The sequence below is a fragment of the Chelonia mydas genome, chromosome 27 (assembly GCF_015237465.2).
Source record: "Chelonia mydas isolate rCheMyd1 chromosome 27, rCheMyd1.pri.v2, whole genome shotgun sequence".
Classification (NCBI taxonomy): Eukaryota; Metazoa; Chordata; order Testudines; family Cheloniidae; genus Chelonia; species Chelonia mydas.
Genome location: NC_057860.1, coordinates 7,578,357 through 7,601,700, shown reverse-complemented (window position 1 = coordinate 7,601,700; position 23,344 = coordinate 7,578,357). Strand labels below are relative to the sequence as shown.

The following is a 23,344-nucleotide window of genomic DNA, read 5'->3' as shown; positions in this document are numbered from 1 at the left end:
GAAAGAAGCATGAAAGAGTGGAGCAGGAAATTTGAGTTGTCCTTAGAAGAATGGACCAAGTTAAATAAGGAGATTCATTGTGCAGCTGAGTGCTATCTGCACGGCATTGGAGAGTCACACCAGGTCTGACTGCATTATACTGAAGGAACAGAAATCCAGATGAGTGTGTGTCTGTTGCATTTTATGTTCTGCTGTAAGCTACACTCAATTTTGGCTTCTAAATATCTGTCTTCTGCCTAGAATAATCTCTTACACCTATCATGGTCTGCTCAGCACATCAGAATAGGAGGAGTAGAAAACATTTTTCAGGACCATGAGGGGAGGCAGCAAAAATTAAGTTTCACATTTAAGCTGAGCAAGTAGTTTATAAAACTAGAACAGACAAGTGTGGTATGCACCTTGCCCTACATATTTTAGGCGCTAATATTTTTTCCGGCCAAGTTTTAGGAAGTAGAATTTTAGGCACAGGTCTTTCAGGTTACAAAGCAAGAACGTCATTCTCATTCCTGCTTTCAAGCCAATTCAGTACATTCACCATTTCAAACCCTTAGGAAGTTTCACTGCTCAATTTCACAGGTTTAAACAGTTACTGATCAGGTTATTGCCTATAACAAAGCTTCTCATACTCCATTTTACAAGTCTCAGTATTCATACCCAATGGATCTTTGCTTTTTAATTTAAATTGATTCTATTCAGAACAGAGGTTAAAGAATTATAGCCTAAGTCAGGCACACTTATGAAGTGATACCACAAGTCCTCTTGATTCTCAGGTACTCTTATCCTCCTTCTTCCACCACTGCAGAGTACTATAATTTATGTGGGAAAACTGAGGCACTGAGAAATTAAGGTCCCATATTTCCATTAATTTTGTGTATCCAATGTGAGCGGCCTAGGACACAATTTTTCCAGAGTACTTTGCATTACATAGCACTTTATATGTTCAAATCACAACTCCTACTACCTTCAGTTGCAGCTGGGAGTGCTCAGGACTCCTGCAAATCAGACCCCAGAATATCAAGATGGGCACCCAGAAAATAAGGAATACAAAATTAATGATCACCTATAAAAAGTTTGATTTAAGTGACTTGCCCAGCATCTCTCAGGAACTCTGTGGCAGAAGCAGGGATAGAATCCAGTTTTCCAGGGCAGCGTTCAACCACCTTAACCATGAGGCCATCCTTTCTCTTCTTGCAATCCCCTACCTCCCTCACTACAGACCTTCCAAATCCTGCAGCAAATGAAGCAGTGGTCTGACGAACAACAGCCTCCTTCACAACACAACCCTGATTCATTCCAGGACAGATACATCCTATGCACTGAATGAGGCTGCGGTAATGTGGAAAAAATAGTATGCAGTCATGTAACGAAGGACTGCTTCATAATATATACACACAAGGGGGTAAATTAAGTTATACAGGCAACCTTAACTCTGGGATTTCCTGCCTTTTGAGTTCTTGACTTTGCAACCTTAATGTTCTTTTAACATTGTATTTGTGTGTAATATATGTAGCCGTATATTGAATAAACTATATGAGGAGATGAATAATGGGGAGAGAGAGAGAGGAGATACAGTCTGTAGGTAAAGTTTTCAAAAGCACCTAACTCACTTGACTTTTCAACAATATATGTAAGCTGTGCATTTAAAGTAAACATATATGCACATTTCTCAGCAAAGGAAAGGAACGCTTAAGTAGAAGCCAGAAAGAAATGAAGCCCAGACAAGTCCCATTTTTTACGGAACTCAGTAAGTTTAGTGCAAACTAGCTTGCTATCTTGGCAAACTGATTATCCTTGGAATCCTTTCAGCAACTTTTAAAAAGTTTTGTGTATAAATCCAAATAATTTAAAAATTATTAACTAATAAAATAAACACACACCATGGTCAGCCAAATTCAGTTATTTAATAGTTTGTTATGTAACAAGATACAGGCCAGCACATGTGTTTGTAGGAAAGCATTGTGCTGCTATGCTGGAGACCAAGACTCAAAAGAAATTTTTGGACAGCAGCTCCTTGATTCAGAGAAGTTTAAACATATGGCAAAGGCGATATGTTTGAGCTCAGAGAAAGAGCATAAGCCAGAACACTCATTGTTTTTTGCTGACCAATTTGTGTGGCAACATTGATTATGAAAGCCTCTATGTCCAGCAAGAAGCGAGGAGCTGCAATTGGAAACTGAATCTGGGCTAAACAAAAATAGCATAGTGATCCAAGAATTAAAAAAAAAAAAAAAAAAAAAAAAGGTATGTAAATACAAAGTTGCAGCCAGAAGCAAGCTTGGCAAATAAAGGTCATGAAGGTATCTTCTTCTTCTTTTTTAAATAAAAGAAGTGAAGGTTTCAAGTTGGTGTCACTATAGAAGTATTTGTCAAACAAGCCATTCTGAAGGGGCACCATCTACCTGAAATCTATTCAGTTACATTAAAACCATATCTACCCCGCCAAACAGAGATTTTTTAAAGTCACATTTTAAAAAAAGTTCCTACCCTGTCGCTATATGAAAGACCAACACAAACACGGTAAACTAATATAGTACAGGGGAGAACAGTGAAACCCAGAGTAGTCCAGGGCGTATAGCAAATTGAAATGATAAAAAAAAAAAAAATTGTTTTTCCTCTACTCTTATAGTAAGTTTAGGTAATACCTGATATTGTTACAAGTAACATTTGATTTTTATCTTGACTGTGTCTCTTCAATTGCAGGGGAGGTTTTAGAGTAGAAACAAAAACTTTTATTATCCAAGTGAAAAAAAGAACAGAAGTCCTAAACATCCTAAGCAAACTTAAACCATGAATTCAATATTAGTGAGGCACATACCTTCTGCATATAGTCTTTCTGCCAGAAACACTGCATCTCGATAAGCATAATGATTAAGTGCTTGCCATATAGCAGCCTGTAGAAGAGAAAAATACATTTTCTGATGTGTGTAAATGGATACATGTGATTTTAAATTCAAAGGGAAAAAACTTTTTTTTAAATCCACATTAAACACAGGAAATACCAAGGACCGGCTTCCATTGCCAAAGACGCAGCAAAATTAAATTGCCTAGTAAATGTTCAATCTTGAAAGGCCACACAATATTAAAAACCTTAAGAATAATTTTAAAATGACTGCCAGAGAGAGATACATACATATAAAGGGGTGGGTCCATAGTGCAGACTTCACTATACTTTAAAACTATGTAAAGAGGCCTAATGTTCTAACTTGGCACAAGTATTTCTCTAATATTAGAGATACAACTGTCATGTTCTCCCCACCCCCCAGTGGCTGTTGCTGTAATGTACAACTGTCTATGAACCAGATCCAGTTCTCACTAAACTTAAGTGGAGTCTTTTCCACAGATGAGTGGAAGTGGGACTGTGATCTATACATGATTGAGTATTGCTGTAAGAAGTTACTACCAAAAATTATATATCTAAAGCAAAGGATAAGAACATACTCAGGACCCTACAGTGACACTGAGCAATCCAGAAGTTACCTACTATAGGACAGGCCCAACAAAGAAAATAACAACGCCACTAGCCATCACCTTCAGCCCCCAACTAAAACCTCTCCAACGCATCATCAAGGATCTACAACCTATCCTGAAGGACGACCCATCACTCTCACAGATCTTGGGAGATAGGCCAGTCCTTGCTTACAGACAGCCCCGCAACCTGAAGCAAATACTCACCAGCAACCACACACCACACAACAGAACCACTAAACCAGGAACCTATCCTTGCAGCAAAGACTGTTGCCAACTGTGTCCACATATCTATTCAGGGGACACCATCATAGGGCCTAATCACATCAGCCACACTATCAGAGGCTCGTTCACCTGCACATCTACCAATGTGATATATGCCATCATGTGCCAGCAATGCCCCTCTGCCATGTACATTGGCCAAACTGGACAGTCTCTACGTAAAAGAATAAATGGACACAAATCAGACGTCAAGAACTATAACATTCAAAAACCAGTTGGAGAACACTTCAATCTCTCTGGTCACTCGATTACAGACCTAAAAGTGGCAATTCTTCAACAAAAAAACTTCAAAAACAGACTCCAGTGAGAGACTGCTGAATTGGAATTAATTTGCAAACTGGATACAGTTAACTTAGGCTTGAATAAAGACTGGGAGTGGATGGGTCATTACACAAAGTAAAACTATTTCCCCATGTTTATTCCCCCTCCCCGCGCTGTTCCTCAGACGTTCTTGTCAACGGCTGGAAATGGCCCACCTTGATTATCACTACAAAAGGTCCCCCCCCCACACCCCACCCCGCCGCTCTCCTGCTGGTAAGAGCTCACCTTACCTGATCACTCTCTTTACAGTGTGTATGGTAACACCCATTGTTTCATGTTCTCTGTGTATATAAATCTCCCCACTGTATTTTCCACTGAATGCATCCGATGAAGTGAGCTGTAGCTCACGAAAGCTTATGCTCAAATAAATTGGTTAGTCTCTAAGGTGCCACAAGTCCTCCTTTTCTTTTTGCGGATACAGACTAACACGGCTGCTACTCTGAAACCTGAGCAACCTAAATGTGTTCTTCTGTTTGAAGCTCTTATATTAAATTAATAAATACTGAACAAAGAAAGTTAATCTGAACCTAGTACATATTAATTAAGTTATAAACAAACTAGTGCAATTCTGTGGGTTTTTACCAACAGCTGATTAGTTCATCACATACTACACTGAGACAGCTTAGAGATCATGCCAATGCCAACATCAAACACTGTATGATTGCTAACTGTCAACTGCACATGATAGCAGAATGGCATTTTCTGTGAGAGTACAGCTGCACACATTCCACAGTGAGCTAAGACGAACATGATCCATTGTTGGTGTGTGAAAAACAATGTCTTACTTCCATTGGTTGGAGCACTGAGATTTTATATAGGAATGCACAAACTGCAGTGAGATGTCTAGGGAATTGCTGTATATCACAAAGATTGCACTTATTCATTTGAACACAGACTGAGTAGTTTGTTCATCTATTGCTGAACAGTCACACAGTTATCATCCCTAAACCTTATCATTATCAATAGTCCTTTGGGTTTTTTTGTTTGTTTCTTTGTTTTTTAAAGTAAGTAATAGCAGAGATCAGAATACCTCAAGTGATTAGTACTTTTCCTGTTTAAAAGTGAAATATTAGCTTTCCTTTTATTTAACCTGGTAAGAAACATTAGTGCAATTTTAGAACACTTAGTGGAGGAAAATCTGTGCCATTTTCTTGAAGTTTTCTGTTTTGAGCCACTCTCACGGTCAGTTTTGTCTGTGCTGCATGCCTCCACTAACCTGGTTGAGAGAGACTGAGGAGTAATAGGTAGAAGCCAGAACAGCCTGGAAATAAGTTCTAAACATTTTTTGTTTTACACAAGTGAAAACTGATTTCCCTTCTAATTTCGAAGTGTCCTATGTGCACGCAAAGGGCATTCTAGATGTAATATTAATAGTGTTACACAGGTTGCAGCCACTACTTAAATGATGTATTTACTGTGCCAGAGATGGTGGGTTCCTCTAGTTGTCCTCTCAACAGGTAGGCCAGGACTACACTACAGAGTTTTGTCGGCATAGCTACGTCACACATTGCTGACACTGGATGGGGAGGGCCAGGGCTAAGGTGTCACAAAGCATCTTCTGTCTCAGGTGCTTCGCTGGCTGGTTCTTGCTCACAAGCTCAGGGTCTAACTGATTATCATGTGTGGGGTCAGGAAGTAATTTTCTCTCCAAGGTCACTGCCAATCTGACGTGGGGTTTTTTGCCTTCCTCGGTACTGTATGGGAGCAGGTCTAGATAATCCTGGCAAGTAACATTTCTTACATAATCATTTCCCTGCCATTGCAGGGGCCTCAGGTACTTGTGCACCTTCTTTGCCTGTGACACATAAACGGAGTCTCCTCTGGGCTGTAATACTTTGGTCTAATTTCAGTTGTTGGGTTTAGCGTGTGGGTATTGGGTGGTGCTGGTGACCTGTGCTATATAGGTGGCCAGACTAGATGATCTGGTAGTCCCGTCTGCCTTTAAACTCTACAACTCTAATAGGCACCAACTGTTATTTTATTAACCATAGGGAATCTATTTACAGCCTATGCAGTAGAGTTTTGAATAACTATGTAGATTATTATACAGGAAATTTCTATATGAGATTGCTAATCTTTCACCTGTAGACTCCTACAATACATTTAAAACTCAACAATTTTTAAATCCTTGTGAAAGCCATGTTTGATTGAGTGTCTTGGTTTGATTGCTACACTGCAAGTACATTATTTATTTTTCAGTTTAAAAGCCCAGTTCACAATAGTATTGCTCTACATCCAAGAGAAGTTTAGTCACAAAGTTTGCCTGAAGTGATCAACTTTTATTTTATCCTGAACCAGTTCAAATTTTGTTTTGCACCTTTCAGGAGGCTCAACACAGAAGGCACAACCCAGAGACCTTCAAGTCACCGCTGCACCTTCTGGATTGTGCACGGGGCAGACGTGGCCCCTTGCGTAAGTTAGAGCCGCACCAGAGTTCCATTTTCCTCTGGTTACCTGCTGTGCCTCCTCCTTTATTCAATCAAATGCCTATATCTGAATGACAACAGGTCACATCTATTTAGACCTTGCTTACCTTTGATGCTACATAAGTGATTATAGAAGAGTGTTAAGTCAGCATACTTCTGGCAACCTGCTCTTATCTGAGAGTTATAACCTTGCCCAAGTCTGGCATAGGTCGTAAGCGAGTGATTTTTGGTTGTGTTACAGTTATGTCACATCTCCATTATAAAACTGATACCACACACCAGTTCAGCCAACCACCGCTGCTGGTTAGCGGCCCAGGATTGGAACAGCAGGACTGTAGAGTGAGTTAGTGGAGCTCATACTGTACAATGACAGTCATTCTGTAATCAAAAAGAAGCAAGTTTTATGGCCTGAAGCCATGAATGGATGACAGTGAGCTGTAGCTCACGAAAGCTTATGCTCAAATAAATTGGTTAGTCTCTAAGGTGCCACAAGTCCTCCTTTTCTTTTAGTCAGATTGGTGACTCACATGTTGCTCTACGGATTAGCGTGAGAGAGGAAAAGAACCACCATGCTGTAACACAGTAGGTTTTACAAAACAAATTTAACTGGTCTTTGGCCTCAGACTGCCAACGAGTGTGAGCAATTATTGTGGTGATAGTTCACCTTGCAGAAACAAAGCAAGGAAACTAACACGGTCATTGAACACTTTAAGGCAGTTGTTACCAAGACTAGTGCAACAATTCAGCATGCCCAAACTGCAGCAGGGCCTCGACAGAACCATTTTGGTGCTTCCCCCGAAGCACACCTGACAATTGTGGTTGTATCAGTGGTTACTGGGAGATACAAAGCACCAATCCACAGGGCACAAAACTGCTGCAAGCAGGTGCTTTGGGGTATTTACCCAACAAAAGCTACTCCATTGGCTTTAGAACTGGCTGGACTAGTGCAGCTGAACTGTTTGCAGTTTCTCATCTACAATAGGGATAAGCCTTTTTAGGTGGCACCTGTTCATCCAGACCAGAGGTAGAGATCTCACCACCGTGGCTGCAACCAACATTTAAATGATTCAGACAGCTGATCTGCATGGACACAGGGCACGATACAGGGGTTGCAGGTTCCAAGCGTTCCAGCCAATAGTTTATTGTAACACTTTCCCATAGAGTAGACCAAGAGTTCTCAAACTTCATTGCACCACGACCCCTTTTTGACAACAAAAATTACTACATGATCCTAGGAGGTGGGACTGAAGCCTGAGCCCGTCCGAGCCCTGCTGTCCTGGGTGGGAGGGCCAAAGCCAAAGCCTGAGCCCCACTGCCTCGCATAGGGGGTCCAAAGCTGAAGGCCAAGGGCTTCAGCCCCAGGCGGGGGGGTTCTGTAAACCTGAGCCCCCACTACCCACAGCTGAAGCCCTCAGGTGGGGCTCTGGCTTCAGTCCCAGGCCCCAGCAAGTCTAACACCAACCCTGGTGACCCCATTAAAAAGGGGTTGTGACCCACTTTGGGGTCCCGACCCAGAGTTTGAGAAGAGTTTGCTAGGGTAGACAGAGCCCAAGAGCTGGTTCCCGTTATTCTCTCTTCTTACCCACAAATGTTGTTATAAATCTCAGAGAAGAACTCCAAAACTATATCAGCTGCTGTGCACTGAGAGAGCTTCTTCAAAGAAGAGACAAATGCTTTTTCATCCAGGGGAAAGTATTTGAAGACTTCTCATGCCAAGCCCACCTTTTCACCCAGAAAAGCTTATTCAGAGTCTGAATGTTGCACAACAGCTAAATCAAATATCTAGGCGAAGGGGTCAGGGGGCTCTGCACGGACCATGCTACCCACATCTGCAAGCTCCCATTGGTTGCGGTTCCTGGCCACTGGGAGCTGGGGCAGCACACGGAGCTTCCCTGATTGCCCCTGCTCCCAGGGGCCGCAGGGACATGCCAGTCACTTCCAGGAGCCAACTGGACTTTTAATGGCCTGGCAACCTAGATTCCCCCCACAGCAGGGCGAGCCGGCGCTTGCGGCTGCAACCCTGCAAGGGGGCGCCGAGGCTTGGGGCTTCCAGCTCACAGTGTGGAGACTTGCCGCGGGTCGGATGAAATGAAGCAGTGGGCTGGATCCAACCTGCGGGCTGCAGGTTCCCCACCTGTCTTAAAGGTTATGTCAAAAGCACTGTACTCTTGTCAACAAGAAGGGCCTGTCCACATTACTGATTCCATGACCAATATAGACAAGGATTTTTTTCCTTTTAAGAAAGGCCATTATAGACTACCCTCAGCCTGAAAAATCAGTCTAAAAAGAAACGAAAACCATGGTTTCATAGAATGGTTCTTGGGGGAAGGGAAACAGCCTTACCGGTCAGGGAACCTTTGCTAACGATAACTGTACATGGTTACAGGTTTCAGAGTGGTAGCCGTGTTAGTCCGTATCAGTAAAAAGAATGAGGAGTACTTGTGGCACCTTAGAGACTTCAACCTCCCTGGACACTCGATTACAGATCTTAAAGTTGCAATTCTTCAAGAAAAAAACTTCAGAAACGGACTCCAACGAGAAACTGCAGAATTGGAATTAATTTGCAAACTGGACACCATCAAATTAGGCTTGAATAAATACTGGGAGTGGATGGGTCATTTCACCAACTAAAAACTATTTCCCCATGCTAATTTTTCCCCCCTACTGTTACTCACACCTTCTTGCCAACTGTTTGAAATGGGCCATTCCGATTATCACTACATAAGTTTTTTTTCCTCCTCTTGATAATAGCCCACCTTAATTGACTTGTCTCATTAGAGTTGTTATGGCAACCCCCATCTTTTCATATTCTCTGTGTGTGTGTGTGTGTGTGTATATATATATAAATAAAATCTTCCTACTGTATTTTCCACTCCATGAACCTGATGAAGAGGGTTTTAGCTCATGAAAGCTTATGCCCAAATAAATTTGTTAGTCTCTAAGGTGCCACAAGTACTCCTAGTTCTTTGTACATGGTTATTTCTATCACGTTATCAATCATAATATTACTCCTGGGGGAAAAAATTAAAAAAAATTAAAAAATTAAAATTTCTGCACCAAAATATTAAAAATTCTGCACACAATATTTTAAAATTCTGCAAAATTCTGCATTTTTGGTCAAAATAAAGCAATATAATCCAGTTAGTTTCAATTATTTTGGTAATTTATTTAAACTACAATTTAATGGATGGAGAATAGGAGTGGGGAGGATTGGAGGAAATCACCAAACCCCCTCCATCTAATAGTAATGTAGCTAGTATTGACTCTTTACTTCTAAGTATTAGTCAACAAATATATGCAGCCATATGTTACATCATAGGCAACTGAAGAGCAAGTGAGGGCTGGGAACTCAAACCCACAATTTATACTGGCTATTGACCATCTCCAATAAGGTCAGCAGAAAACAGTTCATGGAGGACATTTTGATAGGAAATTTTTTCAGTCCAAAAATTTAGACAAGTTCTAATCACTAAAGCACCATAAGCACTTATAAGGCCATACTGTCCTTTACAATAAGACTCCTTTACACCACTCTGGCAATGTAAAGGAGCCTTAAAATTATTACACCTGTTTTATACTCGTGGAGGAATTCACTATGAACAATGGAAACAACTCACTAAGCAGGCAGGCTGCTACATTCTCCTCTGCCTGAGGGAACAGAGACTGCCCCAAGCCTACCTTTTCAGAAATACCCCAAAGCCCCCCACACAGAGGGTGCTGCAATAATGAGCGAGAGGGACAGAGTGTGTGTGTCTCTCTCTCTCTCTCTCTCAGACACACACACACACAAAACTACCCAGCCTTCCTCCCCCACCCAGGTGGTGATTTATGTCTCTACCGGCTGCTCTGGGTGCCCAAACCAACCTGTCTGCACTGCCAGGGAGTGGGCACATGACCGTTTCTTGCCGCTTCCCTTTGCTTCCCCGTCAGAAGTCATTTTTCTGTGGGTAAACAAATAAATCTGCAGGGGCCATGAATTTTGCGCACGCGCAGTGATGCACAATTTCCCCCAGGAGTATAATATGAACAGGGCCTTGGAAATTGTCCATCATTAGATCTGGTCATGGCAGTCAATATCAGCAATTCAATATGATGAAAACACAAGGAACTGACAGGTTTCAGAGTAGCAGCCGTGTTAGTCTGTATCTGCAAAAAGAAAAGGAGTACTTGTGGCACCTTAGAGACTAACATCCGATGAAGCGAGCTGTAGCTCACGAAAGCTTATGCTCAAATAAATTTTTTAGTCTCTAAGGTGCTACAAGGAATTGAAGCATCCAAGAAAACTGTTAAGAGCTGTATTGTTGAAACTAAAGGTGTTTAGAGATGAAAATTAAAATGCACCTGTGTTATATGATAACACATGGAATACATAATTTATATTTGAAATTTGGAAGTTTTAGCTGTCTTCATTTAGAGGTATAAAATGGTATGTTGTCTATTTAGGACAAGATTCTGCCACCTTTACTCACTGCGAGTAGGGGTGTCAAGATCAGGCCCTCAAACTGGAAGCTCTTCCAGACAGGCATTTGTCATCTTACATGCTTTTAAAATGCTACATATACAAATGAAACCACTACAAAGCTCTGTCAGGATTGTAAAAGTAACAGTTTTCCAAAAAATAATTTGCTTTTGCAAGGTGGGGAGGGGATAGATGATTAGGGGGAATGAAAGATCTCTTGAATGACCATCAGTATATGCTGTACAAAGATACATGAAAAAAATCTGTTTTTACACACACACTAGTCACTTGTAATATTGATGAGTCAGAAGTGATGCCTACTCTTTCAGAACATATGCAAGAAGAATGGGATAACTGGGGAAAGAAAAAGTACCAGGAGTCCAGCCAAGCAACAAACACATAATCCAACAGCCTCATTTAAATCTGTACTGCAAAAAAGAGTCTGAATGTCATAGGCTTATTACATTAGTGTCAGAATGCACCATAATCCTGTGGTTTTACTGCATTTATTACAACTGTCAGAATCACTGCACCATTGCGGTTTACTTTTAAGAACTGTGACTACAGATCACCAAAGTAGACTTCTATGAGATCACCAATGGAGGACAGAGTAACTAGGAGCCTAAACAAAGGCTGCATTGAAAATGGCACAATTAGGATCCGCAATTCACACCAGTGCAACTCAGCTGATGGTAGCAATGGTGGAGGCTGTAACTTAATCAGAATTCATGTTTTTACCACCTTGTCATCCAATACTTAAACTGTGCCTACAATACAATCTCCATCATTGCTGCCACCAGTAGGGCTGAGATAGTGGCAAATCGTGAGTCCTACATGTACAAGTGTAGACATAATGATTGTGCATTGATGTTGCACTAACATATCAGCCTCTTTGGATAGCAAAAAAGGAGAAATTTGGTACTTCATCAAGTACAAGAATCCAAGTAGGTTTGTGTGATAACAAAAGCAGACTGCCATTAACAGCACTTCCAAGTTAGAGAAGATAACATTAAAAGCATCTGCCCATTTTACAAACCAAATATACCTCAGATAAAATACTCCACATCTCTGTCATGGAAATGTCAGGATAGCAAATATTTTCTACCTGGTTAGCCATAATTAGGACAGCAGAAAAGATGCTGATTACACACATTTGTAAAAATGTTAGATATTGTTTGCTGTCATCCACTATGTCAATGGGTGTTTGCTTCCTTTCCACACAGAAACCTACACTCGTCAGTTTTTGCTAGAATTCCCAACTGTTGCTACCACCTGTCCAGCTCCAGAGATGGCAGCAGTGGGGGAGTATTACTGGAAAAAGGGGTCTAGGTGGCTAGAAGTGTTTTTAGCACCACGTTGTCTAAAGCTGTTTAGAGCAGACCTACATAATTTGGTGTAAAGAACACCAACTCCTTATCTACAAGGACAGTACCACCATTGCTACCCCTTGTTTAGACCAAGTCAATGGAGTAGGTGTTGTCTCTCACAAACAGCTACATCTTTTTGCCTTTTTGTGAGAAAAGGAAATAAAATAAATTACTGATACTTCTGTTGTGCTCAATATTGTTATTATGAATAACTGTACAGTATGCTAAGTATCGTTCCAGTGTGGGAGCTGGGAGAGGTTTATAAGTTACCAGGAAAAACATGTTCTATGTGCAGCTATTCAAGACTTTTTAAACCCTATGTCCCCATTTATTTAGAAAGACAGAAACCTGGGAAAGATTGGAGGTCTGGTGGAAGGGAAAAGGGAGGAGATAACATGGGAAAGATTGAAGTGGGAGGGAATATAAAAAGGATGGCTAAGGCAAGGTAGATATGGTAAAGAGCGAAGGATGGATAACTTCTGACAGGGAATCACTTCTGGAAAGACAGACTAAGATAAGAAGGGAAAATATACTGGAAAAACTGAGTTAAAGTTCTTCTTTTTTTTTTTTACATCTAAGTTATTCCCTCCTCTGAGTCTCTGAGGCATCCCATCTCTTTTAGACTGCAAGTTCCTTGGGACAAGAAATGTCCTTAATTTGTGTGATATCCATAGAGCTGAGCACATTTAAATAGTAAAACAGCAGATGTGGAGGGTGGCTGAAACAGGAAAGGAGGAAGCAAGGGGTCTCATAAGGGGTCAGGGTGGAGCAGTAGAGATGGGAGGGGTCCCTCTTGGAAGTGGACTAGTCACTATTATGCTGGCCAATATCAATTCATTGTTTCCTTGTGCACCCCCCGACCCGTCTGTCTGTATCCATCTGTTGTCTATCATCTTATGCTTAGATTGTAAACCTGTTGGGGCAGTGATTTTTTTTTTGTCCTGTGAATGTACAGCGCCTAGCACAGTGGGAGGGTCCTGATTCCCCACTAGGGCTGACGAGGGCTAGCCGCTATGGTAATACAAACAGTAGTAATCATAGGGCTGCGAGGGGAGAAGGGGAGTCTCCGGGGAGGGAGAACAGCAAATGGCAGTGGTGGGTCCTCCCTGGAAGGGAAGCGGATGGAAGGGAGAAGAAGGGGGTGCCTCTAGGAGATCTGAGGGGAGCCTGCCCTGGAAGTGGGGAGTGTCGGGGGGGGGTCTCTGAGCGGGGTGAGGACACTTGGGGGGGGTCTGCCTGGACCAGTAGGGGCCCATCTCAGGGGAAGGGGTGGCCTCACATCCCGGGGCGGGGGGGGGGTTAGGGTCCCACTCTAGGGGAGGGGTCGGGCCAGGGGGGACGAGGGCCCCACCTCTGCGGCGGGCTCCTGCCTTCCAGGAGGGGCCCCACCTCCGGCGGGGGTCGCGGGCCCCTCTGAGCGGGCTGGGGGACGCGGAGACGGCCGCGGCCCCGCCTCGGGGGGGGGAGGGGGTCCGCCTGGCCCGGGGGGGTCAGCCCCCGGCCCGGGTCCGGCTCGGGAGAGGCCGGGCCCCGCTAGGCCGGGCCGAGGCCTCGGTGCGGCTGCGGCGAGCGGCTCGGTACCTGGACGGGTTCCTGCAGCACCGTCATCCTGTCCCCTCAGCGCCCGCAGCGGGGCGGGCCCAGGCTCCGCCTCAGTCCGTGTCCCGGCGGCGGCGGCGGCTCGGGCCCGGCCCGGCCCCTGCTCATTTAAACTCACAGCGACCGTTACCGGGGCAGGCACCAGGGAGGGAAGGAAGGAGGCCGGCCAGGCGCCGAGTCCCTCCGAGCGGGGACGGAAACACCCGAGGGCAGGCGGAAATATCCGAATGGGGACGGAAACACCCGAGGGCGGAGCGGGCCTCTGCCGAGCTGAGACAGAGCGCCGAGCGGATACGGAAACACCCGAGCAGCCGCCTGGGGGCCCGAGCTGACGGAGATAGCCGAGCGGGACCCGAGCGCTGCCCGCCGCACAGACAGAGCTGTGATGACAGCCGGGGCCTCGGAGGGCAGCGACGGCTCTGCCCAGCCCTACTGGTCTGCCTCTCCCCGATCTCCCCTCTCCTCCTCCTCTGCTTCCCCTTCCCCTTCCCTCCCCTCTCCTCCTCCTCCTCCCTCTCCTCTGCTTCCCCTTCCCTCCCTCTCTTTCCCTTTCACTCTCCTCCTCTGCTTCTCCTTCCCCTTCCCTCTCCTCTTCCTCTTCTGCTTCCCCTTCCCTTCCTCTTCTTCTCTTTCCCTTTCACTCTCCTCCTCTTCTTCCTCCTCTCCTTCGCTCTCCTCGTCCTCTGCTTCCTCTGCTTCTCCTTCCCTTCCTCTCTTTCCCTTTCACTCTCCTCCTCTGCTTCCCTCTCCTCCTCCTCTCCTTCCTCCTCTGCTTCTCCTTCCCTTTCACTCTCCTCCTCTGCTTCTCCTTCCCCTTCCCTCTCCTCTTCCTCTTCTGCTTCCCCTTCCCTTCCTCTTCTTCTCTTTCCCTTTCACTCTCCTCCTCTGCTTCCCTCTCCTCCTCCTCTCCTTCCTCCCCTGCTTCTCTTTCCCTCTCCTCCTCCTCTGCTTCTCCTTCCCTTCCTCTTCTTCTCTTTCCCTTTCACTCTCCTCCTCTTCTTCTCTTTCCCCTTCCCTCTCCTTCCTCTCTTTCCCTTTCACTCTCCTCTTCTTCCTCCTCTCCTTCCCTCCCTCTCCTCCCCCTCTGCTTCCTCTGCTTCCCCTTCCCTTCCTCTTCCTCTCTTTCCCTTTCACTCTCCTCCTCTCCTTCCCTCTCCTCCTCCTCTCCTTCCCTCTCCTCCTCCTCTCCTTCCTCCTCTGCTTCTCCTTCCCTTTCCTCCTCCTCTGCTTCCCCTTCCCTTCCTCTTCCTCCTCTTCTTCCTCCCTTCTCCTCTCCTTCCCCTCCCCCTTCCTCCTCCTCCATTCCTTTTCCTCCTCCTCCCCTTCTTCTCTTCTTTCCCTTTCTCCTCTTATTCCCCTTCCCTCTCCCCTCCTCCTCCTCTCCTTTCCCTCCCCCTCTTCCTCCTCTCCTTCCCTCTCCTCCTCCTCTGTTTCATCCCTTCCTACTCTCCTTCCCCTCTTCCTCTGCTTCCTCCTTCTCTCCTTCCCCTCCCCTTCTTCATCCTCTCTTCTCTTGTCCTTACCCTCCCCACTCTTCCTCCTCCCTTCTCTCCTTCCTCCTCTCCTTCCCCTCCCACTCTTCCTCCTCTCCTTCCCTCTCCTACTCCCCTGCTTCCCCTTCCCTCTCCCCTTCTCCTCCTCTTCCTCCCTCTCCTCCTCTCCTTCCTCCTCTGCTTCCCCTTCCCTTCCTCTTCCTCTCTTTCCCTTTCACTCTCCTCCTCCTTCCCTCTCTCCCTCCTCTCCATCCTCCCTTCTCCTCTCCTTCCCCTCCTCCTTCCCTTTCCTCCTCCTCTCCTTCTTCTCTTCTTTCCCTTTCCCCTCTTATTCCCCTTTCCTCTCCACTGCCCCCTCTTTCTTGCCTCACCTCCTCTTTTTGCCCCTTCCCTCTCTCCCTTCCCCCCTCCTTCTTTTCCTTCCTCCTCCCCCTCTCTCCCTCCTCCCCTGCTCTTCCTCTCCTATCCCTGCTCTCCTTCTCCTCAATCTCTCTCTCCCTCCCCCTTGTTTTCATCCCCACTCCTGCCCCCACTCTTTTGCTTTCTAAGGAATATTGGTAGCGGCATGACCCTTTTCTGTGCTGCAGCAGCGGCCTCTGGTGGCCACTGGAACCTGGTCCATTACTGATCCTCTCGAGTCTGAAAATATCTCATTCCCCCTAGTCCTGCCCTCGAGCTGGCAGGCCCCAGAGCTGAAAAACTCGCTCTTCCAGCAGCATAGGGACAGCCCAGCAGCGTGAGGAGCTTCTGCAATTACTGCAAACTTGTCTACACAGGGAAATTGAAAAGCATGGCTATGCCAGAATAACTATCCTACTATAGGTTTCAGAGTAGCAGCCGTGTTAGTCTGTATTCGCAAAAAGAAAAGGAGTACTTGTGGCACCTTAGGGACTAACCAATTTATGTGAGCATAAGCTTTCGTGAGCTACAGCTCACTTCATCGGATGCATTCAGTGGAAAAGCTCACTTCATCGGATGCATTCAGTGGAAAATACACAGAATTTTCCACTTTTATGCATCCGATGAAGTGAGCTGTAGCTCACGAAAGCTTATGCTCAAATAAATTTGTTAGTCTCTAAGGTGCCACAAGTCCTCCTTTTCTTTTTATGCTACTATAGCTGTTCTGGAATAATTCCCAGTGTGGACCAGAATAGATTCACACCTACCTTAACCTGGAATAACTTCCCCATCTAGACAAGCTTGGGAAGGGGAAGAGAAGCTGTGAGTGCTGAAGTGCTAAGAAGTTTAGGTTCTTGCATGGCAGGAATGTCTCTTTAGTTTGCATTTCAGAGATGGATTCTTTTTCTGTTACGTACAAAGAGAACTACATTAAAAGAATATTATTAAGGTTGCAACTGGAAGCACTCATTTAGCTTTACCTGTTCCCTTACCCTATTGCTTAGGGCGGTTGATTAATTGCAGTTAACGAACACAATTAACTCCAAAAAATTAATCACGATTAAAAAAATTAATCACAATTAATCGCGGTTTTAATAGCACTGTTAAATAATAGAATATCAACTGAAATTTACTAAATATTTCTGGATGTTTGTCTACATTTTCAAATATATTGATTTTGATTACAACACAGAATACAAAGTGTACAGTGCTCACTTTATTATTTTTAATGACAAATATTTGCACTGTAAAAATGATAAACAAAATACATAGTATTTTTCAATTCACTGCGTACAAGTATATAGTGCAATCTCTTTATCATGAAAGCGCAACTTACAAATGTAGATTTTTTTTGTTACATAACTTCACTCAGAAACAAAACGATGTAAAACTTTAGAGCCTACAAATCTGCTCAGTCCTATTTCTTGTTCAGCCAATCGCTAAGAGAAACTAGTTTTTTTACATTTACTGTCTGCTTCTTATTTACAATGTCACCTGAAAGTGAGAACAGGCATTCGCATGGCACTTTTGTAGCCGGCATTGCAAGGTATTTACACCCCAGATATGCTAAACATTCGTATGCCCCTTCATGCTTTGACCACCATTCCAGAGGACATGCTTCCATGCTGATGACGCTTGTTACAAAAATAATGTGTTAATTAAATTTGTGACTGAACTCCTGTGTCTCCTGTTCTGTTTTACATGCATTCTGCCATATTTCATGTTATAGCCATCTTGTATGATGACCCAGCACATGTTGTTCGTTTTAAGAACACGTTCACTGCAGATTTGGCAAAATGCAAAGCAGGTACCAATGTGAGATTTCTAAAGATAGCTACAGCATTCGACCCAAGGTTTAAGAATCTGAAGTGCCTTCCAAAATCTGAGGGGGCAAGGTGTGGAGCATGCTTTCAGAAGTCTTAAAAGAGCAACACTCCGATGCGGAAACTACAAAACCCAAAACACCAAAAAAGAAAATCAACCTTCAGCTGGTGGCATCTGACTTATATGATGAAAATGAACATGCTTCGGTCTGCACTGCTTTGGATCATTATCGAGCAGAACCCGTCATCAGCATGGACGTGTGTCCTCCGGGATAGTGGTTGAAGCATGAAGGGACATATACATTTTTAGCGCATCTGGCATGTAAATATCTTGCGATGCTCGCTACAACCATGCCGTGCGAATGCCTATTCTCATTTTCAGGTGACATTGTAAACAAGAACCGGGCAGCATTATCTCCTGCAAATGTAACCAAACGTGTTTGTCTGAGCAATTGGCTGAACAAGAAGTAGGACTGTGTGGACTTGTAGGCTCTAAAGTTTTATATTGTTTTATTTTTGAATGCAGTTTTTTTGTACATAATTCTAAATTTGTATGTTCAACTTTCATGATAAAGAGATTGCACTACAGTACTTGTATTAGGTGAATTGAAAAATACTATTTCTTTTGTTTTTTTACAGTGCAAATATTTGTAATAAGAAGAAATATAAAATGAGCACTGTACACTGTATTCTGTGTTGTAATTGAAAGCAATATATTTGAAAATATAGAAAACATCCACAAATATTTAAGTAAATGGTATTCTATTGTTGTTTAACAGCACGATTAATTGCGCGATTAACTGAGATTAATTTTTTTATCACGCGATTAATTGCGATTAATTTTTTTAATTGCTTGACACCCCTACTATTGATTAAATATTAAATACATGAATACAACAGAACACATTTCATTTACCAGGGAGCCCACACTGTAAATCTGACCACATCAAATGATGATTTTACATTTACAAGGTCCCAGGATTGCCAACCCCAAAATCATGAGATTGGCTTGAAATAATGAGATTTTAAAAATAGTAATTTTAAGGTTATTTTTATTTGTCTTCTAGTGCTGAAGCATATAGGGTTCTTATTTCCAAGCTTTTCTTTGCAACCATGAAGGCTAGAAACTTACCTTTTCAAAGAAAGCTGAGCTTCTCGGGTAATAATCTGATTCTGGAAGCTGGGACTTTAAGAGAAACACCAAATATTATGTGACTCATAATAAACTTCATGAAAGTTGTCTCTCTGGGGAATCATCCTGCAAAGTTCTGAGACCTTCAAGTCCCTGTGGGGAGTGTGCGTGGTTGTGCCATGTAATAGGGGGGAATTACTCTGCAGTGCCTTGGTGGGGGGAAGTGCAAGGGAAGGCAGGGGGAAGAGAATTAAATCCTGAGGCCTAGCTTTGTCCCCCTCTTCTCTCCCTCTCCCCCACTTTCCATCCCTTCATCTTTCTGTCTCTCTCTTTCTTTTGTGTCTCTTTCTACAGCTGGAAGCAATTTATGCAAACTTATTTACATACATGTGATTTTGCAAATTTGCAATCATTTGACTAAACCGATAGGTGCTTGCTTTGAGAATCCTGGCCGGTATGCATATAAAGGCTTAGGGATGGTATGGTCTCTTCAATTCTTGGGCTCTCTGCTGCACCTGCCAAGAAGATGGCCAATATAACAGTGGTGTTTATAAGGTGGACACCTTTCTACTGGCAGGTGGAATGAGACTCTTCAACTCATTGCACACAGGTAACTGAATGACTGGGCATTGCTTCAAACTGTGTGATACAGAGAAGCATCTGAAGACCCAAGAAGCCTTTGTCCTCTGCTGCTAAGTGTGAGAGAAGGGAGGTGTCTTAAGGAGCAGGATGTGGGTTAATTTCTCCAGCTTCATCTCACAGTCTTATCCCCACACCAAGTGCAAGTGACTCCTCAGAACGAAAGCCAGCTCCATCTGCCTCTTCCATTCCATAGGGGATGGTTCTGAGTCTCCCAACATCCAAACCATCTTTGGTATGAAATGCTCTCTTATCTCAGACAGAAAGAGATACTGCCACAGGCTCTCCTTAGAATGGAAACCTATTTTTACCTCTCCTCAGAGCTTCCAGGACACGAGCAAAGCAACCAAGCTATAAAAGGGCACAGCATCAACTATTGTCCTGGGACTCGCTAGGATCGAGTGATGATTTTTATAGCCTCCTCCAGCTGCGAAGTGCAATTCTGCATGAGGGGCGCCGGCTGATGTTGACAGATCTTTTCTATAAATGCTCCTGGCCTTAAGACCACCCACCCTCTGGGAGCCCCAGCATCAGCAGTCGTGGGGACAGGTGGTGGAATGGAGTTACGAGGACCTGGGACTGGGGGCAGCTGCACAAACAGTTGGGCAATTGACATTCTCATGATAGTCTCACTTTGCAGTGCTGTTTTGCCCTTCAGGACCTTCCCAAAGACCAACCAGGTGAAGATCATATCAGTAGCAGTCCCTAACCCCCTAAATCAATGGTAGTTATTTGTGTCCTGCAGAAACAGAATAGAGCATCATGAAGCTAACGGAGGGGGGGAGAAAAACCTGGATTTGTGCTGGAAATGGCCCACCTTGATTATCATACACATTGTAAGGAGAGTGATCACTTTAGATAAGCTATTACCAGCAGGAGAGTAGGGTGGGGGGAGAGAAAACCTTTTGTAGTGATAAACACCCATTTTTTCATGGTTTGTGTGTATAAAAACATCTTCTGTATTTTCCACAGTATGCATCCGATGAAGTGAGCTGTAGCTCACGAAAACTTATGCTCAAATAAATTGGTTAGTCTCTAAGGTGCCACAAGTACTCCTTTTCTTTTTATGAAGCTAATGGTGACCCTCTGTATTCCTGAGTGGTTTTCAAAGCCTGGAGTTTGTAATAATTATTTCTCTCCCACAGCTCGCTCTCACTCTCTCCATTGCTGTCATCTTTCTCTCTCTCTCTCTTTCTGCCTGGTGCCTATTTCTTTCTCTGCAGTGTGATTTCAGTCCCAAGGGTAGACTGAGTGTCAAGGCTTACTTCACAGAAAGGGTTGATAGAGAGGCCTCTGAATTTCTCAGTGCAGGACATCACAACCAGCAGGGCCTTCTGTCCTGATGTTTACTAGAGCTGGGCAAATTCCTGAGAATTTCCCCACAAATAAACATTTGAATTTTTAAACAAATTTGATTTGGCCATGTCTGCACTGCTTTTGAATTTGCTGTCAGGTTGTTCTGGCTTGGATGCTCACAGAGAGGAAGGCTAATGCAGTGGCGAGGACACAACCTAGGACTTGGGCTGAATGATTCTTGACAGTTTCACTGCTGCGCAGTGTCCTGAATAGCAGCACTGACCGAAGCCAGTCTTGTTAAATTCACTCTGCTGCTATTTGGCAAAGCCGGATTTAAATAGGGTATGTATGCCTGATCACAGCCCTCACTCCAAATCCTCTACACAGGTGGGTGAAAGCTGAGTTCTTCCTTCTCTGGGATGAACCCCAGTCTGCCTGAATATGGGGCATGATGGTTTGAGGAGGGGAAAGCCTCTAGCCTGCCTACAGTGGGCCCCTGCCAGCTGAGCTGACAGTAGTTATGTGGATGGGTCCCTATTTGTACCACCCCAAGCAGGAGGTGGAGCCACATCTAGCTTTAAACAGAGCATGAGTGAGATTCTTTCCCAACAGCTTCTACCGTTGTAATCAGCCTGCCCACAAATGCCTGTGGGAGAATGAAAGGTGAAGGCTGGGTGAGAGAACATTTGAGGATTTGCTGGAGAACTTCTGGAGACTACAGAAAGAAAAAGCAAATCTAAGCACGCACTGCACCTCTCTCCCCCTAGACCCATCTGTCCTTGCAGTGAATGTCAAGGCACAATCCAAGGGAGAGGCAGAAGGAAAAGGAGCATCAAGCTATGGATATGTATCACACATCCATCACTCCACTTCCCGGACACGGTTGGCCTGGAGCTAGAATACCATAGCCATGTGCTAACATCAGCATTCAGTTCCCGGCAAAATAAAACTTGAAATGAGGTTATTTTTTTTAGCTTTCAAAGCTATAGAAAAAGAACATTAGTTTTTCTCATTATGTTATTTTAGTCTTCAGTGAGTCATTTTTCACCAGTTTCCTTTTTCAGGGCTTCTCAGTCTGACAGGCTTGACTTAGTAGCTTTAGATGCTCTTTAGTTTGAAGGATATTTGTCATTGCTTCTTTCAAACACCCACCTCCCCCTTGTATTTTGTAAAATATTTTCCTTCTTGCTTTGGGCTGGGAAATGTTCTTTTATACGGAAACCCTTTCCTTCCAAATCTGAAAAATGTATGCAATCTGTATACAGTATATGAATTCAATATTCCAAACTGAAATGAACATATTCAATCCATTTGTGTTCTGTCAGACCTTACTCAGAGACAGTTATTGATCAATAATACAACACATTTGATTTCTTCAGTTGTATTTCATATTTTGCAATATGCTGTTTGTTTTCCTATGATAGAATGGTTTCCTTTTACACTGCCACACCTCTAGACCAGTGGTTCTCAACCTTTCCAGACTACTGTACCCCTTTCAAGAGTCTGCTTTGTCTTGCGTACCCAAAGTTTCACCTCACTTAAAAACTACTTGCTTACAAAAATCAGACATAAAAAACAAAAGTGTCACAGCGCACTAGTACTGGAAAATTGTTTACTTTCTCATTTTGTCTGTATAAAATTTTAGTTTGTACTGAATTCGTTAGTGCTTTTTATGTAGCCTGTTGTAAAACTAGACAAATATCTAGATGAATTGATGTACCTGTTAGAAGACCGCTGTGTACCCCCAGGGGTACGCGTGCCCCTGGTTGAGAACCACTGCACTAGACTTCACTGCTATGGAGGGACAATTCTAGGCTTGTGAGGAGAACTCTGCCTTCATGGCTTGGAACTTCAGGTCCCAGGTGGCATTTAGCGGTGGAATAGCCCTTTGACTTGCAAATGGAGCCAATCCAACCTGGAATGACTATGCATGAATCAGTCTGGAAAGGCTCTGGGATACTGACCTTGTGGCCCTGTCTACACTAAGAGAAAAGGTGTGTTTTTAAAACATGGTCACTAACATTTTCAAATCCTAGTGTGGGCAGATCACATTTAGTTTTAACATGTTAGCTTGGTGAGATAAATCAGACTAAAACTACAATTTGCCCTATTTAAAAACATGCCTGTTTTCCTAGTAAAGACAGGGCTCCAATGTCACTATTTCAGAGACCTTTTCTGAGTCTAAGCCCATTTGAGCAGCTGTTTCCAGGAGTAATTGTGCAGGAGCTGCAGATGGGATCCTTCTACTCCCTCCTCACAGGATACCTCTCCTGTTCCCCCTACTCCGAAGCAAGACCCCTCCATTCACTCCTGCACTCGCCTAGCTCCAAGATGGGACATCCCTCCTACCACCCAAGATGGCATCTCCAGAAGCAGAGAGTTAAATAGACATTCAAGTTACCTCTGAACAGACCCATGGGACTCCCTTACAGAATATCATGGGGAGTCACCAAGAGCTAGTGTCCCAAGAACCATGAGTGTGCTGGAAACAAACACTATGAACCAAATTTTGTTCTCACACACTGTTGTCAATCCAGAGTAACCCCTTCAGTGGAGTGACTCTGATTTATACCACTGTAACTGAGCGCAGGAGTTGGCCCAATAAACGTTCTTTTAATTTTGGCCATGATGAAAGGTGGTGAC

General features: G+C 43.9%; 1 protein-coding gene across 9 annotated transcripts in view; it reads right to left on the bottom strand.

Moving 5' to 3' along the window:
* Positions 1-14,127, bottom strand: part of CDC27 (cell division cycle 27) — a 60,568-nt gene extending 46,441 nt beyond the window's left edge. For 2 of the 9 annotated variants that reach the window (XM_037886753.2, XM_037886754.2), the window contains exons 1-2: positions 13,902-14,127; positions 2,816-2,891 (exon numbers count right to left, since the gene is read on the bottom strand). In XM_037886753.2, coding sequence (XP_037742681.1) covers positions 2,816-2,891; positions 13,902-13,928 — 103 coding nt within the window. In that variant the 5' untranslated portion in view covers positions 13,929-14,127. Of the gene's footprint in view, positions 1-2,815; positions 2,892-13,901 lie in introns of those variants that run through there. The other 7 variants (XM_037886749.2, XM_043536765.1, XM_037886747.2 and 4 more) reach the window with 5 other exon arrangements.
* Between the last annotated feature and the right edge of the window lie 9,217 nt (positions 14,128-23,344).